Below are 18,661 nucleotides of genomic sequence, written 5' to 3'. Positions count from 1 at the left end.
GTTATTTTTATTACTGATTTCACTACAAGTTATGTTATACATGGATACATATACATATCAATCCTTTACAAACATGGTTCTGTTTCATATAATCTTTTTTGTTTTGGGGGGGTTTGTTTTGTTTTGTTTTTTGGGGGGGTGAGGCAATGAGGGTTAAATGACTTGCCCAGGGGTCACAGAGCTAGCAAGTGTCAAGTGTCTGAGGTCGGATTTGAACTCAGGTCCTCCTAAATCCAGGGCTGGTGCTTTATCTACTGTGCCACCCAGCTGCCCCCAATCATATAATCTTTTTTTTTCCCCCCAATCATATAATCTTTTTTCCCCCAATCATATAATCTTAATATTAATAGCCATAGTACACAAAAATATTGTTCTATGACATTCTTGTTCCCTGAAGGTAGTCACAGGGTATGATGAAATACAATGATAATAACTAGAAAGCAGATAAGGAAGAAAAAACAACAACACCGCACCCCTTATTAAACCCTGCAGTCTCTAAGTACCTTTCAGATTTTACTACCAAATTCTCCTGCCTTGGAGTCTTTGGTGGAAGGCTAGAAATGCAGTTAGAAGGCAGGCCCATGCTTCTCTCAATTCAAAATACCTACTTTTATTCAGTGTACCAAACAAGCTATTGTCTTGTTGTTTTTGTTTTAGCAAAGAACAAATTACTCCTAGAAGGTATTACTTTCACACAACTTCTAATATAGGGAGGAAAAAAAACCTCTAGAAATAGGATCACATAATTTAATAAATCTCAGATTAATACTTTTCTCAGGATCATCAAGAAATTAGTCAATAAATTTTAATAACATTCCATGCATTTTCAATATGCAGAAAATGTCACTGTTGAATAAAAAACAGTAGCAACACTTTCCATTTCGATTATGTTATAGCAACAGTAAAAATGTTTTATTAATTAGGAAAATGGGGCACTCTAAATAGTAAAATGAACAGATAAGAAAGGCTTCTGGACTCTTTCAAAGGCCCCTGAGCTAGTGTAACACCAAACACTTTTTTGGGGAAGAACAAAGTAGTACCAACCAATGTGATGATTGACTATTTCATCTATTAGGCACATTCCTCAAATTTCATCCAAACTTCTTACTTGAATCCTCATGTACCATATAGTGAATGATATATCAATATGGTCAGTGATAATACCAGCTACTGCTGATCAGTTGAGAAACTATCATAAAATTAGCAGTTTAACATGACCTTTAACCATTGGAAAAATGGGAAGAAGAATATTAGACCTGTCCCCAAGACTTCCATTCTTATACAACTATTAGGCAAGGTGGAATCTTCAAATATAGGATTATCTACCTTTTGTGTTTTGTTTTAAAAGACACACAATGGAAACATCCACTGCTCATGTTGTGACATAACATTGGATTTTCATAAGCAAAACTGAATTTTTGATAAGTTAGACTTTTAGAGATCACCAAAGTCCTTGTTCAATTCTGTGATACCAAAAAATTTTAAAGTAACTTATGGTAACCGTTCCTTGCATCCTAGGAAAACTGTCACTGTTTAGACAAAAAAAAAAAAAGTGAGCTACTAGTGGAACAGGAGGCTCATGATCACACACTGTCCATGTTTAACTTTCAGAATTCTCCTTCAATTCTTTAACCCATTGGTATTCATTAGTTTTAATTATTTCTTTAGGTTAATCTTAGAGGCCATTAATCAATATTTTTAAAATTCTCCTATAGAAATACCTTTAATGGTTAACATGTTTCTCTTCTCCAAACTTTGGTATCTCAAAGTGCCATATATTCAAAAAGTAAAAACCCTCTGCTTCATTGGAGGCAAGTGGAGACATGAAATAAACATTTTTCATATTTCTCTTCTTCCTGAGAATCAGTGGAATTCTGTGCTGGAAGTTTTTAAGAGACCTTAGGGGAGCCCCTATCTGAGCAAGAAGCTAATTATACTGTATGAGTGAGAAAGTACCAGCTAAAGAAATGTGGTGATGAAAATTAAGGAAATAAAGGCAAATATGGAGAAACCCTGATTAACATATACAAAATATTTCCTTGAAACCAGTCTCTTTAGCAATTTCAAAGTAGCAACAGAGAAAAAAAGAAAGAAAGAAAGAAAGAAAGAAAGAAAGAAAGGAAGGAAGGAAGGAAGGAAGGAAGGAAGGAAGGAAGGAAGGAAGGAAGGAAGGAAGGAAGGAAGGAAGGAAGGAAGGAAGGAAGGAAGAAAGGAAGAAAGGAAGAAAGGAAGAAAGGAAGAAAGGAAGAAAGGAAGAAAGGAAGAAAGGAAGAAAGGAAGAAAGGAAGAAAGGAAGAAAGGAAGAAAGGAAGAAAGAAAGAAAGAAAGAAAGAAAGAAAGAAAGAAAGAAAGAAAGAAAGAAAGAAAGAAAGAAAGAAAGAAAGAAAGAAAATATAATATAACTTACCTGGAGGTAAGCTGCCAGTAACTTCAAATTTGGAAATAAGCACAACACACTCTCATCAGAGAAGCTAATTCTCACAAAATTTCTAGCATCCATTATAGGGAAGGTTTAGAATTGTCCATTACAATCCCAAACCCATCTTTAACCATGGGGCCTTAATGCTAAATAATGAAATACTATTCCAATGTCACTTCAAATTTTCAAGCTTGAAATAACTATAAAACTTTGAATCTAATATTAGAGAGGAAAGTTAACATTATTTTTTGCCATATGAGAGATATCCTTATCTACATTTTACAGATGAGGAAAGTAAGGCTCAGAGAGACTAAATATGTATGCTGTCACCAAGTTAGAAAATGACATAGAAATAATTTGCACTCATATCTTCCCGACTCTAAACTTAGCCCTCTCTTTACTAGGTCACACATGTGTATGGTATGCAAATATGATGGTCAATAATGAAGTGATCCCAAATGGCATTAAGTTTCCAGAAAAATCAGTATGATTATTTATTGCTTCCTCACCAGCCACCATCAATATTGCTTTGCTAACCTATTTTTATTGTACCATTTAACAAGCATTTATTGTCTACCATGTCTTGTCACTGAGGATGCAAGGTTGGGGGGTGGGGGGAGAGGGACTTGTCATGGGGTGCAGAGCACCCCAGAAGTTCTCTGGGGCACATCAAGGAACCTTCTCCTTGAGAAACTAAACCAGAGACAGATAACACCTAGAGAGATAAGAAGAACCAAATCAGACTGAACTAGCTTCCTCCCACCCTCCATTCTGGTCTCCCTTACTGTAGGGAGATAAATTTGGGTGTGGCTGTGGCCTTTGTGTCCAGAAGAGAAATCCATAGCCATCACTCACCCAATTCTTCCAGTCACTGCCAGTGGGGGATGGTCCTCCCTCACTAAAGGAACTTTCCACAGGTAGATGGTCCACCCCCATCACTGCTCTATAAAAGTACCTTCCAGTCTCCTGCTCGAGGAGATTGGTACCTCTGAGCCATGTGCTTTGTCCCTATCTCCCCATGAGAAGTCCAAGGATTTCTTTCATGGTTTCCCTCCCCCCCCCTTCCTTTCCCTTGCCCCTAAATAAACTACCACCTTGTTCTAACTACTTTTGTGTGCAAGAGGGTGTAATTCTTTAAAGAGGAATTCCTAAGGACCCCAACCCCCAACCCAACCTGTACCCCATTTCCCCCATTACAGACTGAAACAAATAAAATGGTCCATATCTTCCAGAAGCTTATGGGGGTGTGTTTGAGGGGTGTGTGTGTATGTATACAACATGTATACAGATAAGTAAATTTAAAATAATGTGAGGAGAGGGAAAGGGCTAACAAGTGGGATCAGAAAAAACTTCACACAGGAGGGGGCACCCTTACTGAGGCTTGGAAGAAATCAGGATTATATACATTATATATACATATATCCTTTATCTCAATAGAGATAGAGATTTATGATTTTCACCTCTAGTTGATAATTCCCAAATACCTATCTTATCTCTATCATCTCTCTATCTCTCTCTATAAAGATATGTTACTCTATCTCCATAGACTCTCTCTCTGTCTATAGTTCTCTTTAGAGAGATATAAATATTTACATTAAATGTTTCTCTAAAGATATATTTATTGATATCAATAGATGATATATATTTTCTGATATACTTATTATAATTATACTACTTATAATATAATTGAATGATTGATATAGTTATATCTCTCCATAGAGAGATAGATAGATAGATGATTTAGACATATAGATATTTGGAAATGATCTGACTAGAGATTAAAAATGAATTCCAGGGGCAGCTAGATGGTGTAGTGGATAAAGGACTGGCCCTGGAGTCAGGAGGACCTGAGTTCAAATGCGGCCTTGGACACTTAACACTTACTAGCTGTGTGACCCTGGGCTAGTCACTTAACCCCAATTGTCTCACCAAAAAAAAAAAAAAAGAAAAGAAAAAGCTTGAGGCAGCTAGGTGGCATAATGGATAAAGCACCAGCCCTGGATTCAGGAGGACCTGAGTTCGAATCTAGCCTCAGACACTTGACACTAGCTGTGTGACCCTGGGCAAGTCACATAACCCTCATTGCCCCACCAAAAAAAAAAAATAATAATTCCAGGGGGTTACATGAGATCACCAAGAGAAAATGTAGGGAGAGAAGAGAAGTAGGGAAGAATCTTAGGGAATTAAATAGTGGGTGAGAGTGTGTCGCATTAGAAAAAAAGTTTGAATTTTAATTCAGATGACATGAGTTCAAGTCAATCTCTCCTTAGGCAACTCATTTAAGCTTTTTTTTTTTGGAGTGGTTGGGTAGGGGAGCTGAGTTTTATAATTTGAAAAATAGAAATGTTGGATTGGATGATCTGTGAGGTCCTTTCCAACTCTAAATCTATGATCCTGTGAGCCAGCAAATGACCCTGAGAAGGAACAGTTACCCAGATAGGAGAACCAGGACAGTATCATAGATGCCATGAGAGGAAAGAGTATCTAGGAAGAGGGAGTGTTTGACCAAAGCTGCACAGGTCAAGTAGCTTGAGAACAGAGAAAAGTGAATTTTTTTTTTTTTTAAAGTGAGGCAATTGGGGTTAAGTGACTTGCCTCGGGTCACCCAGCTAGTAAGTATTAAGTGTCTGAGATCAGATTTGAACTCAGGTCCTCCGGACTCCAGGGCCAGTGCTCTATCCACTGCGCCACCTAGCTGCCCCAAAGTGCAAAGAATTTAACAATTAAAATATCTTTAGGAACCTTGAAGAGAACAATCCGAGTACAAGAGTATGTTCAAAAGACCATTAATGATGGTACTGAACAATCTTACAGGTGGAAATATCACAAATATGCAATACTTCTCTAAGATGCCAAATTAATCAGGCCCTGTTACATTTGCTTTTGATACAATAAAAAGATCTCTTCAGCTTACTTGAACATGAAAAGACACACTTACCACAAATGCAATTATACTCCTCAATGTAGATTCCCACTGGAAACAACTTTTAAGGAACTGTACTGTATTCCATATTGCCATGGTAATTTTTTTCACACGATCAACATCCCTTGATAAAATCTGATAAATGGTAAGGGAAAAACAAGAAAAAGTCAAATGCAATGCAAATCCTTCCTTCAGATCTATTAATGTGATACTTTATCAAATATTTTTACATATTTTCTGATTCCTTCTCTATTAACTAGTCTTTTTTTTTTTTAATCCTGAAATTTCATCTGAAGCTTTATTTCAGAAAGATCATCATTTACAGGGTGAAAAAAAGCAAAGGGTTCATCTGAAGAAGAAATCCATGTCTCTTTATTGTTTTGTATAAAAACAAGGCTTCTTTTAGGTGATAAAATCAGAGGAGGTATTGGGCTTTATTTGTGTTTAAAGATGTCACAGGGAACAGTTAACTTTAACCACGAGATGCTGTTGAGTTTTTTTGAGTTTTCTACCTGGTACAACTGGTAAGAAACAATGTCTATAATAAAAACTCATGGTAGGGGGGCAGATAGGTGGCACAGTGGATAAAGCACCAGCCCTTTATTCAGGAGGAACTGAGTTCAAAATCGGTCTCAGACAGGACACTTACTAGCTGTGCAACCCTGAGTAAGTCACTTAACTCTCATTGCCCCAGGGGGGGAAAAAAAAAGTCATGGCAGTCAAAGATTCAAGCAGAAAAAAGCAAGATAATGGAGAATTCTAGCTCAAATATCAGATCTTAACACATTTTCACTGGCTCATTGGAACACAGAAAGAGGAGGCCTACTGTAATAGAAAAAAGACCTGGCAGCTAATAAACCTGAACTATGATCTAAGAACTACAAAATTTACTGAGAACTGATTCCCAACCCAGTCCCCTCTTTCCCTGTCAAATGAATTGCCTGGGGCTAACCAATCTATGTCATTTCCACACTCTCCATGGACTTATGGACCTTCCCCCAAGCAATTTATCCCCTCCCAGTGTTCCCCACCTTACTCCCCCCCCCACTTTATGTTATTATGTAAAAAGGGTCCACCTACATTAAGTAGTTTCTATTCAGAGTCAGTAACACCTATACTTAACTTAGGAGCAGTTCTATTATTTCTTTTGTCAAAGGTTCATTTACATTAAGTAGCTATACCTCACTCTGGAGCAATCTTTTGGCTCCCTTTTTGTTCTGTTACTCCATAAAAACCCTGTCCTTGTTTCTGATCTTTGGGTATTCCTAGCTTCAGAGCTTTGCAATACCATGAGTTCCTCTACCCCAATTAAAGACCTTATTTCTCCTATTTTTATTGTTTCCTTAATTTCCAGGTTAACAGATCCTAACCCCAATATTAACTTACTGTGTATACTTAGCAAAGCCATAGAATTTATCTTGACTTCGGTTTCTTTCTCTCCAAAATTAGGGGGCAGAATGAGATGACTTAAAGGTCTTTTCTAATTCTCATATTCCATTTGATATATTCCACATGATTTCTGTTCCTGTGACTATTTGAAATCCACCCATTAGAGAGTTGTCACTCATCTTCACAATGAGTTTTAGTGTGTTACAAAAGGAAAAATTTTAAATATGACCAAGCTGATCAGACTCAAAGAATCTGAGATATGGAATGGATCTTAAGAGATTATATAACCAAACTACTTTATTTTAGAGTTGAATAAAGAAAGCTCATACAGGTAAAAGGACTTGCATCAGGCCACCAGGCTAGCAACAAAACAAGGCCTAGAATCCAGATATCACTTCTATCTAGGCCGGTGATTTTTCATTTCACTTTGTTTGCAAACAAAATAATTCACTCACTTTCACCATATAGTTTTGGCATTTATGTAAGTATAGTAAGAGCAAAGAAATATATATATTTTAAATCCACAGGTTACTTGAGACAAATGTGACAATATTATGGGTGGTCTAAACAAAATGTTGCTTAATTTCAGAAGACATTCGGGAGTTTTCATAAGTATACTTTATAGTTTTTTAAAAACCCAAAGGATGATAAGATACCATTGTGGATATTTTTAACTATTTTATGTAACCCACAGCTGTTCCCTACACAGGAAATGGTGGAAGTAATAAACACTTTAAAAAGGGACACTTTGTTCTTTGTTATACAACTGAAGAGGGACAATAGGTACAGAATAAAATCCTGAATTGTCTGTGAATAGGACAGGGAGGGACTCTGAAAAAGAATGCAAAGGTCATAGTAAAAATGTGGTACTTCCTTTAGAATGACCTTATCTTCACTTTTCTTTGAAATGATGAGAGAGGAATTAAGTGCATCATCCAGAGGAAAGGTATTTTGTTCAAAAGAGGGCAGAAAGCCATAGCATTTAACCCTGTAGTCAAACTCAAAATAATCAGGGAGGCCATGGGTGAAGATCATATTGAAGAATCAATGATTGACCCTTTGCTATACATTCTCTTCCCCCACACTATTCATTGAGTTATTTCATTATTGACATCATGGACATAAAAACTTATCAGTTTTAAAGGACCACTGATAAGAAACATGGGTAGAACAGACAATGAAGGCATTAATGTGGGTAATTAATAAATCAAGAAAGATATGTTCCAGGGCAGCTAGGTGGCACAGTGGATAAAGCACCGGCCCTGGATTCAGGAGTACCTGAGTTCAAATCTAGCCTCAGACACTTAACACTTACTAGTTGTGTGACCCTGGAAAAGTCACTTAACCCCCACAAAAAAAAAAAAAAAAGAAAGATATGTTCCTTAAATGGTAAGGGGAGAGAGAGAGAGAGAGAGAGAGAGAGAGAGAGAGAGAGAGAGAGAGAGAGAGAGAGAGAGAGAGAGTCATGATTTGGTTACTTCTAATTCATCCAATAGGTTTCTTTTCTTCCTTTCATTCTCTTCCATCTCATTCCTGTCCTTACCTCTCTCCTCTCCCTACAACCTAGTCATCCCCTTCCTGTATTTCTCATTGAAGTCTTGGCTTTAAGGTAAAAAAAAAAAAATGACCACCACACCAAATTAATGCCTCTAATGATGAATGAGTGTAAAAAGAAGCTGACAGACATTGACCTACCTTTTTTGAAAGCTTGCGGCTATCTTCAACAAAGCGCTTTTCTCTGGGTGTAAAGGTCCTAATACTTGCTTTTACCTTAAAAAAAAAAAGTTTTAAAATGGCAGCTTTTACACAGACTTCTTTTTCAATGGGCAAATTAAAAAAAAAAAAAAAGGAAACCAATACATTTTGATATTCCTGTTTTGTTTTGTTGTTATTGTTGTTGCCTTTTTAGCCAAGAGCACCAATGTTTTCAGGGATCTACCAGGATTAGGCTAACGCCTGAGGAGAAATAAGAATATTGCTGCTGCATTTCAATGAATGAGATTTAATGAGATCTTTGGGCTAGGCAGGTTAGAACTCAGGATTATTTAAAACCATCACTTGTACTTTCCTAAACTAGTGGAAGATTTTTAACTACTGCTGAGTTGCACTTAATGGGTTTATAGTTCACAGTGCTCCTAAACTTTTCATTGTTATCCAAATTGCCCTTTACAACTTCTATCAAAATCAAGTAGCTAAAGTCAGTTCTTGATTTTTTAGGAAAAGAGACGAATGAATTTTGAATTCTAGGTCCTTTCCCTATCTATTTCTATTATTTTTCTCATGATTGAATGAGATTAAACCAAATGGTGCTTTCATAAGAATATATTTAGCTTCAGGCTGATTACACTAACTTTTTTCTTTTATTTGAGTGAGGCAATTAGGGTTAAGTGACTTGCCCAGGGTCACATAGCTAGTAAGTGTTAAGTATCTGAGGCTGGATTTGAACTCAGGTCCTCCTGGCTCCAGGACTGGTACTCTATCCACTACACCACCTAGCTGCCCCTACACTAACTTTTAAATTAATTCCTCATACTATTTCTGCTTATGAGTACTTACCAAAAAGATAGAAATGATCAGAGCTGGCCTACAATGCAGACCAAAAAAGGAAACAGGCAGTTTCTTGTTGGCCTTTGCAGTAACATGTTTTGATATTACATACATTTAGAATATGTTTTAGAGAGAGAGGAAATTAGAGGAGAGGAGTGAATAGCACTGACCTACAATCTAGGAAATTCTATTTAGTGTAATCATGGGAATTTTCTTGACCTCTCTTTTGGATGAAGCACAATCATATATATGTGACTGAGGAAAGGTGGATGCCAGTTGTTAAAATGTACCAGTTCCCACATGGGGAAAACTTACTTTAACTTTCTGGGCATACTAATTGAGAGATGTACCTAAGTACACTGAATGGTATGCTAGTATAAGCTATGGTACACTACTGTAACCTAACAGCTTTTACTGTGAAGCAAAACATGGCAGACTCGAACAATTGGGCCCTCTCTCTCCTTGATTACATATAGCAGACAATTAAGTAAACAAAATAATTTTCACTTTCCTTTGTGACAGGCATTTGAGCTTTAAGACCAGAGAAAAATGGTAACCTCTCCTTTTAGATGCAACCAGGTCTGGAATGATTTATGTTTGACTTTAGTGTCTGAGGGCCAATGCTCTCTTGATAGGTAGATGCCAAAGAATGCAACAGATTGGTTATAGAGAATCACAAAAGAGAAGCTCCATTTAGACTTACCGGATTATATATGACATCCATCTCCAAATAAATAACTCCTTTTGAAGCTTGTTCTAAATCTTTATTCTTCAGTACATAGCAACTTTGCTGCCCATCTCTAATCTATCATGAATAAAAGATAAAAGACATATTGATGAGCAATCTCTGTGCTAGGTTTTAAATGGCTACCCAAAGAGTCTCATCTCTTCAAAGCTGAGAATACAAATGACCACCAAAAGAACAAATATTAAACTGCAGATTAAACCTATTATAATCCAACTTTTAATTCTACAGTGATGCAGTTTGTAGAGCACACTACGATAATAACCAATCTGAAAATTCTGCCCTGAAAGCCAGTGTGTTGATGGAAAACAATCAGCTCCCTTTATTAGCAATTCAAAATGGGAACTTATCTTCCAAAGATCCAAAAGGTCACCAAAATTTTGGTTTATTAAAACGATCATGTTTGCCATTAGCCAGGGCACATTCTAAATTAAATAAATAAATCAACACAGCTAAAAGTGAGGTGCAGGACATGTTCGAAATGCACCATGTCCTGATAAACATTCAAAATAAACAAATCCCTCTGATAGCCTCTTCCTGCCAGTATGTGAAATCAGTTCCATACACTAATCTGCCTGTTGGCCTCAGCACATTAGACATCTATGAAAAACATCTCCCTTACCATTTTGGAAACTATTTGGCTCAAGTTAAAGGCCTTCGCTCTTCAAATTTGATGGCAGCAATGTTTTTATTATACACAGTAGTATATGTATTGATTAAACATTTGGCTTTTTAGGAAGCAGACCAGTTAATTCTAGATGGTAGCAACATAAAGCTGCAACTCACCAAACACTCCATTTGGGATCGTAATGATCAAAGATTAAAGATAACAGGGGAAATTTGAGGGCATGAAATTTCAACCATATTTTAAATGACTATTGCTGTCACTGCATGAATTTAGTACAAGCATTCATATAAACAGTGGTGGCAATGACTTAAATAACTCACTAAGGGAAACAGCAATTTCACATTACAAGGGAGAGGTCACTTTCCTTCCCACAGCCACCCATCTCCCTTGGATTGAAAAGCTTTTCAGCAGATAGTTTCCTTAGCCAGCAGCTAAGAGGAAGAAGTGCCCCATAAAGAACTGGTATCCTTCCTGAACAGTGTCCATACCGGAATCTCAGTTTCTATTTTTGTCCTCAGTCTCAGTTAATTGAACATGAGATCTTTTAAATCTGAAAAAAGTATGACTATGGCAACTTGATGTTGACCCAGCTTTGCTCTAATTTAACAGGCAGTCATACCACATTTTCCTGGTAATTCCCATCAGTTCTCAAAATCTAGGTGGGGTCAACCTGGACAACTTTAGAGATGAAAAGTCTTAATGGAAAAAAAACCATGACAAAGCAAGAAAAGTAGTTTCTGATTTCCCAAGTGACTTTTTTTCACACTCAAGACTGAATCAATGCATCAATGTGTGATTGCCAAGTTTAACTTGCAAAGCCAGAACATGGATCACTTTATGATCCTTTAATGAACTAAGTAAGAAAAATACTACACTATTTCTGATCCTACTAACTCCTACTTTAAAAAAAAAAGTAGAAAGGAAAAAGAAAAAAGAAAAGTAGAGAATTGACAAGAGTGCTGCCCATTTGACTTGGGAATTCTTTTGTCCATTTGTCTTATAAAAACAATTTTGAAATACATATTGCATTTATTCATTCAAAGAGCAAAACAATAGTCAACAAAATACTTAATACATTTCCTTTTATTTTTTCTCTGGTGGAACTTTCAACTCTAGGAGAAAAATTCTGGGATATCCTAACTCCCATAATTCTTATATGTCTGCTTTTTATACATGGTGGGGGGGGGGATCAATGAGTTCACAGATTTTCCAATTCTAAGTATTAAATAAAAACACTCAAATTATTTTAGAGCTAAGAGATAAATAAACTCTATTAACATACATTTGTGGTGGCCAAAAACACTTTACTGACTGTTATTGGGTCTTTAAAATTGGCTGCAATTTTCTGATGACAACAAATATAGACAAGTTTTTCTAGTTTTATGGGGACTAACTGAACACAAACTTAAACATTGAGCTTTGCAAAGGTAAAAGAAGTGGCACATATGATTCTATAACATCATAATAGAGTTTAAAGTGATTGACAATCAGAAGACTTTCAAGACCTGGCTCACACTAATTATGTAACTTGAGGCATTTCTGAATCTCAGGTTCTTTGCATGAAAAAAAATGATTATGTTAGCCTAGATGATTCCCTTTCAGCTTTAAGATTTTGTGATTCCAGGACATAAAATCATTTTCATGTATATACATGTTCTGGATTCATTAATTTGTGTTACAAAGTTAAGTGGCCATATAGGTCCCTACACAAAAGAGATTGGTATCCAAGGACATAGAAAACACTCTCTTTTCATAGCTGGAACATTTCTTTTATGCTAAAAGTTATCATTATCCTCCATTTAGAATTGCATTGATGCAAACCATCACCACCTGATTCAATGGAGAAGATAATCAGAATTAATATCAAGGAATAAAGCTATCAGCTTGGCTTATGTAGGAAAGATATGCAATTATATTTCAATCCAACGCTAAAGATTCATATTAATTTCTCAGTTGTTTGACCTTCATGAAAAAAAGAATAATGGGAAATAAGGTAACATTACTTCATCAGGCACCTTTATTGAATACAAAAGAGGGGGGAAAACAGTTTAGCGTAGCAATGGCATGATAACCTAGTTTGTTCCAGCTGATGCACAGTATAAAGTTACCATCCTATTGAATGCAATGAGAAGAGGTTATAAAGCCAAGCACTGTAAAGAAGAAAATGAATAAGATTTCAATTGGTAGGTAAGTCAGATTCTAGCACAAATTTAGAATCAGAACTATTTCCAATGATATAGGGATAAAACCATATGATAATAAGTAAGAAAAGTTAATAAGGCCACCATGGTACTGCTTTTATAGATCTGACTGTGTGGTTTTGCATTATATTAAGGGCAGAGTTGTTAGCCTCCAAAATTATGATGGAGAAAGTATGTCTATTAGAGTGTGCAAACCTCCAAACTTACAACCACAAGTAGAACTTGGGTAAATATTTAATTGGAAATGCAAATGCACATTTAAAGCATGGATGTTTATTAGGTACAAGCAATTCTAGAAAAATTACTCTATAAACCTAATTAACTGAAACTGTTGTAATAGGCACAGCTAGTTACTGTCCCCACAGATGCCCATGGAATGTGATGGATTCACAGACCTCATAGCAAAGCCTTGGCTTTTTACGCCCTTGAACCTCTAGCAAAATAGTAAAATAGTATCTTTTTTATATTTCTCTTATCAGAAAATTTAAATGATTCTACCTTAAAGATGGGATGTAACTGCTGATAAACTGAAAATGTGACTTTTTTGTATTGTGTGTGTATATATATATATATATATATATATATATATATATATATATATATATATATATATATATATATGATTGCTTACTGCCTCAGGGAAAGGGGAGGAGAGGGAGGGAGGGAAGGAGGGATAAAATTTGGAACTCAAAACTTTAAATAAAAATGTTTATTATTTAAAAAAGAAGAAAAATGTGACTTTATATATATATATAATCTCAATGCTACTTTTATACCAGACTTGTGATTTTATCAGTATAGGGGGCTTCCAAGGAGAAACTAATTAGCTATACTAAGATCAGCATCTTCCCTGCATTTTATACTTTCAGAAAGATGCCTTGGGGCAATGAGAGTTTAAGGAAGCATATCAGAGGTTGGATTTGAACCCCAGTCTTTCTGACTCTTATAACAGCTCTCTATGTACTCATTATACCAAGCTCCTTTAATAACACTATTTTATCACCATAATTTGAATGGAGTCAATAAATAAATTTGAGGTCACTTGGCAAAAAAATGCTAAAGTACAAATATATACATTTGTGAGAAATTGGAATTCTTTTGTCAGCATTAGGATAATTTTTTTTTACTCCAAATTTATCTACTACGTATAAGAAGTCTTTTTAAAAATTAATTTTTTTTTCCAATCAGCAAAATTCTACCTTTCTTCTTCCCATTCTTTCCTTTCCCAAAATGAGGGAAAAAAAGAAAAACAAAATCTCTGTTACAAACATGCATAATCTTATAAAATAAATTTAAACATTGGTTATATTTAATTAGTACGACACAACAGAACCACTCTCAGGACTTCTGGATAATTAGAATTACTGATGATGATGATAGGGTTAAGAGGGGACACATATCTCATTTCCCTATATTATAATATGATCTGTTTATCCTTGAGTATTTTATTGTTTTTTCACATTTACTTTTTTATCTCTCTCTTACTCATATTTTAATATCAAAGTTTCTGCAAAGTTCTGGTCTTTTCATCAGGAATAGTCTTATATTGTACCAAAAGTCCATTTTTTCTCACTGTGAGAAAATGGGTAGTTATCTCCTCTCAATGTGAATATAACAGTTAGTCATACTCCTCTTGACCTGTTTGTAGGACAAAGGTCTCAGATCCCCTCCTCCCCCTCAGGTTAAAACTATCACATGGTTCAAGGAGCCCTGGTCTCAATAAGGTCGACTCCAGAGTTATGTCCATGTAAAGAAGTATAAGGTCCACTCCTGAGTTATGCCCATACAAGGAAGAGGGGTGGGAATACGCCTTCCCATTAGCTAGTTTTTGCGGGTAGATTGTAACCCTTGAGCAATCGGACAGTGATGAAAAAGGGGAGGGTCTATTCCTGTTAGGGACTAGGGTATAAAACAAGGCCTGTGAGCCCCCTTTCTGGGAACCCAGGAGCTGCACACTAGGGTGCCTCCTTCTCATGAGAAAAAAAATAAAGAGCCTTTGTCACTTCGCTGCTGAGTTCCTGAGAATTATTGAGAAGAGGATAGATTTTTCCCCTCACACTCGCTGTAGGATTATAAAAAAAATTTTGCTGGGTAAGTTTTTTCTAAATTATAAGTCTATTTCCTTTGTTTTCTGGAATAGCATAACCCAAGCTCTCCACTCTTTTATAGCAGTGACTGCTACATCATGTGTGATCCTGACTATGGTTTGTTGGTACTAAAATTCTTTCTGTATTCTACAATATTTTTTCTTTGATCTGGAAACTCTGGATTTTGGCTAAGATGTTTCTAGGAATGTTCATTTTGTGATTCCTTTTAGGAGGTGGGCAGTGGATCCTTGGTTTTCTGGTTTTAAGAGATCAAGGCAATTTTCTTCTAAGATTTTTTGAAATATTATGTTTAGCCTTTTTTTTTTTGTCATGACTTTCAGGTAGTCCTATGATTTAAAAATTGTTTTCTACTCAATATATTTTCCAGGTCAGTTGTTTTTGCTATGTTTTCATCCTTTTGATTTTATTTTCATCATTGGCTTCTATTTAGACCATTCTAATTTTCAGGGAGTTTGTTGCATGAACAAGGTTTTGTACATCTTGTGTCAAGCTGTTAATTATCCTTCCAATTCTTTCTACCATCACAGTAATTTCTATTTTTTCCTCTAGTGCTCTCATTTAATTTATAAAAAAAAAAAAACTAAATCTAAACAAAACAAAACAAAAACTCTCGCTTCCTTTCTTCTAGGAAATCTAGTTGAATCTGTGTCTAAGATGTTTTTCTTTGAGGCTATGCTAATAGAAATTTTGGAGTCATTATCTTCTATACTTGTGCCCTTGTCACCATAATAGTTAAAAAAAAATTTTTTTTATGATAGGATTCTTTTTTTTTTTAATTTGTTCATTCTTCTAGCCTTCTTTATGACTCATTCTACTACAGACTGAGCACCAGACATCCTCTACCATGCCCAGCTCTTCTTTATAAAACCTCACTCTAGCCCTGGGATGGATATTTTGGAATTATTCTCTGCCCTAGTGGTCTCTCCTCTGATTAGATAGCTCTTCACAGAATCTCCATTTAAAGTACACACCCAGATCATCTTTATCCCCTTCCTCTCCAAGCTTCATTCTGTACTTCTTCTATCAGGCTCATGCTGGGTACCTGCCCTCTCTCTCTTTCAGCTTCCTTTCATGTGTTTTCTTTCACCTTAGAAGTTAAGTTCTTTGAGGGCAGGTGCTGTTTTTCCTTCTATTTATATTTGTATTCCCAGTACTTAGCCTGGCATATAGTGCTTAACTAATGTTGGTTGACTGATTGTTGACTGGACTGATTTGGAACTTTATGTTGGGCCCAAGCTCTGGACATTTCTGGAAGGAAGGTCTGGGTTGGCCCTGTTGTTGCATTCTTGGGGTATTGCGTGTTGTATCTCTCAGACTCTCAGGGACAGTTCAGCATGGGGATCTCCAAGATTTTAGTATTTCCTAAATGGTCTGAACCAGAGTAAAGTTTGTTCACTGTCTTCCACAGTCAAAGCTCTGCAAGTTCCTGACGTGTGCTTGGGTGTGAGTAAGAATAGGTCACCACTAAATTTAACCACTAGCAACCATCTGGAAAGCTGTGTGTCAGAAAAGTAACAGATTTTTAGGTTTACCACTAGCTTGAGATTCTTTCCCTGGTTATCCCTCTGCTGACTTCAGATTTGACCAGAAGTTAGAAGTAAGACCCCACCCCACTCTTGGCTTCTGAGCCACATAGGTGTGATGATGACGACAACGATGGCTACTGTGCTAACTCCTCTTGATAGAATGCAACCCCAGAGTGCAAGTCCCTTCATTCTGCCATGGATCTGTGATTTGGAAGTATATAGTGGGCTGCAAAGTTGCCAGGTGGTACCTGTTAGAGCAGCCTAAATGAGGTTTCCCATTGTTTGGGTCTGGGATATCATCTTGCCCTTAGGTATAGTCCCTAGGAGCTGGAATGTTCTGTGGAATGCTCCTCACCAGACCCTGTCTCCATTGTCCATAGACTTCTTTGTTACTCTCACTATGCTCACCTGGTCTGAAAAAGTAACTCATTGTTATATTTTTTTTTAATTTCACCATCATGATTCAGTATAGTACCTTTTTTAGATTTGTTTTCAGGAGTTTTAGTGGGGAATTTGCTGTCCTAACTTCTTGCTACTCTGCCATCTTGGCTCTGCTGCCATATCTGAGAGGTCTTAGGGCATGTAAAAACTCCCTCTACTTCAGTTATTTTCATCTAAAAGGTATAGATTGAAAAAAAATGCAAGTCCATCATACTGATTTATCATTCAACTTAGCAAGTATCACTAGGTGCCAGGCACTTGTCAGGGCCAAAATAAAATAGTCCCTGCTGGTAAAGTGCTTATATTCTATTGGGAGTAGAAGCACAACATCTGGCAAACTGTTAAGTACAGGATAATTTAAGAAGGGAGGGAGTTCTAACACCTGAGGAGATCAGGAAAAGCCTCCTCTTAGAGGTGACCCCTAGGCTGAGCCTTTAAGGAAGCTAGAGATCAAAGTGGTAGAAGTGAGGAAGGACTACATTCCAATAAAGGATCACAACCTGTGCAAAGACAGCATGTGGAGTCTAAGGAATAGCTCATAGGTCAGTTTAGCTGGAAAGTAGTTGAAGGGATTATTTCATTTATAGTATTTATATCACCAGCACCTAGCATAGTGCCTAGAACATAGTAGATGCTAAATAATGGCCTGTTGATTGATTGATAAAAGAGAATAATATGAAGTAAGACTGAAAAAAAATTGGTGGGGAACAGATTATGAAGCACTTTAAAGGCTGGACTGAGGAGTTTGTATGTTATCTTAGGGGAACTTAGGGAGTTATTGAAGATTTTTAAGCAGGGGAGCAAAATGCCAACAACTATATTGTAGGAATATTACTTGGCAGATATCTGGAGGCTATATTAGAAAGCAGAGAGCCTAGAAGCAAGGAGCTCAATTAATAGGCTACTGATATTATCTAAGAGACAAGTAATCTGGACCTGAAATAGTACAGTGTAAATACACAGTGGATATATAAATGGGGGTGGGCACCTGAGGGAGAAACAAATATAAGAAATATGATTGAGATAGAACTGACAAGGCTTCAATCCTGACTGGATATTAGGGGTGGGTCAGAAAGGGAAAACACAACAACTTCAAGGTTTAGTACCTTCCATAAAAAGTAAGAAAGTAACAAGGAAGGGTAGATTTTGAAGGAGGAAGAAAATTATGATTTGTAGTTTGGAAAAGTTGACTTTGGGATGATGAAAAGATATCTAGGTAGTCCAGCAGACATAGACAGTGAAGGACTAGAGTTCCAGAGTAAGAGATCATTGCTGAATTTATAGATTCGGAAGTCACTCCCATAAAGACAATTGGGTCCATATTAGCTAATGGTATTATCAAATTATCAAGAACAAAAGAAGTAGGTGTTCTTTTTCTCTGTGTGTATGTGTGATTGCACCTTTAGCAGTATGATGAAATTTGTAGACCACTTCTCAAAAATAATGCTCGAAAACACATAAAACAAAACACTTAAGATTACAATCAGTCACATTAGAGTTATCCATATTGTTTACTCCAGGAATAGAGAGAGAAGGTCCACAATATTGCCTTAAGGGTCACTCATAATTAGTGACTTGACACTAAAAAATTATGCAGCAAAGGAGGCTAGGAAACAACAATTAGTGTGGTGTGACGAAAACTAAGAACAGCATGACAGAAACCAAGGGAGAAGAAAATATCCAGAGAAGAAGGTGGTCAACAGGTTAAAAAAGAGTAGAGAGGCCAAAAAGAAT

The 18,661-nt window shown here is 36.4% G+C and overlaps 1 protein-coding gene across 1 annotated transcript in view; it reads right to left on the bottom strand.

Annotated features, from left to right (window-relative positions):
- Positions 1-18,661, bottom strand: part of MCTP2 (multiple C2 and transmembrane domain containing 2) — a 275,109-nt gene that overhangs the window by 84,340 nt on the left and 172,108 nt on the right. The window contains exons 15-17 of the mRNA XM_043984960.1: positions 9,982-10,083; positions 8,427-8,501; positions 5,358-5,477 (exon numbers count right to left, since the gene is read on the bottom strand). Coding sequence (XP_043840895.1) covers positions 5,358-5,477; positions 8,427-8,501; positions 9,982-10,083 — 297 coding nt within the window. The remainder of the gene's footprint in view (positions 1-5,357; positions 5,478-8,426; positions 8,502-9,981; positions 10,084-18,661) is intronic.

Source organism: Dromiciops gliroides, chromosome 2 (assembly GCF_019393635.1).
Source record: "Dromiciops gliroides isolate mDroGli1 chromosome 2, mDroGli1.pri, whole genome shotgun sequence".
NCBI lineage: Eukaryota > Metazoa > Chordata > Mammalia > Microbiotheria > Microbiotheriidae > Dromiciops > Dromiciops gliroides.
This window is presented reverse-complemented; position numbering and strand designations above follow the sequence as displayed.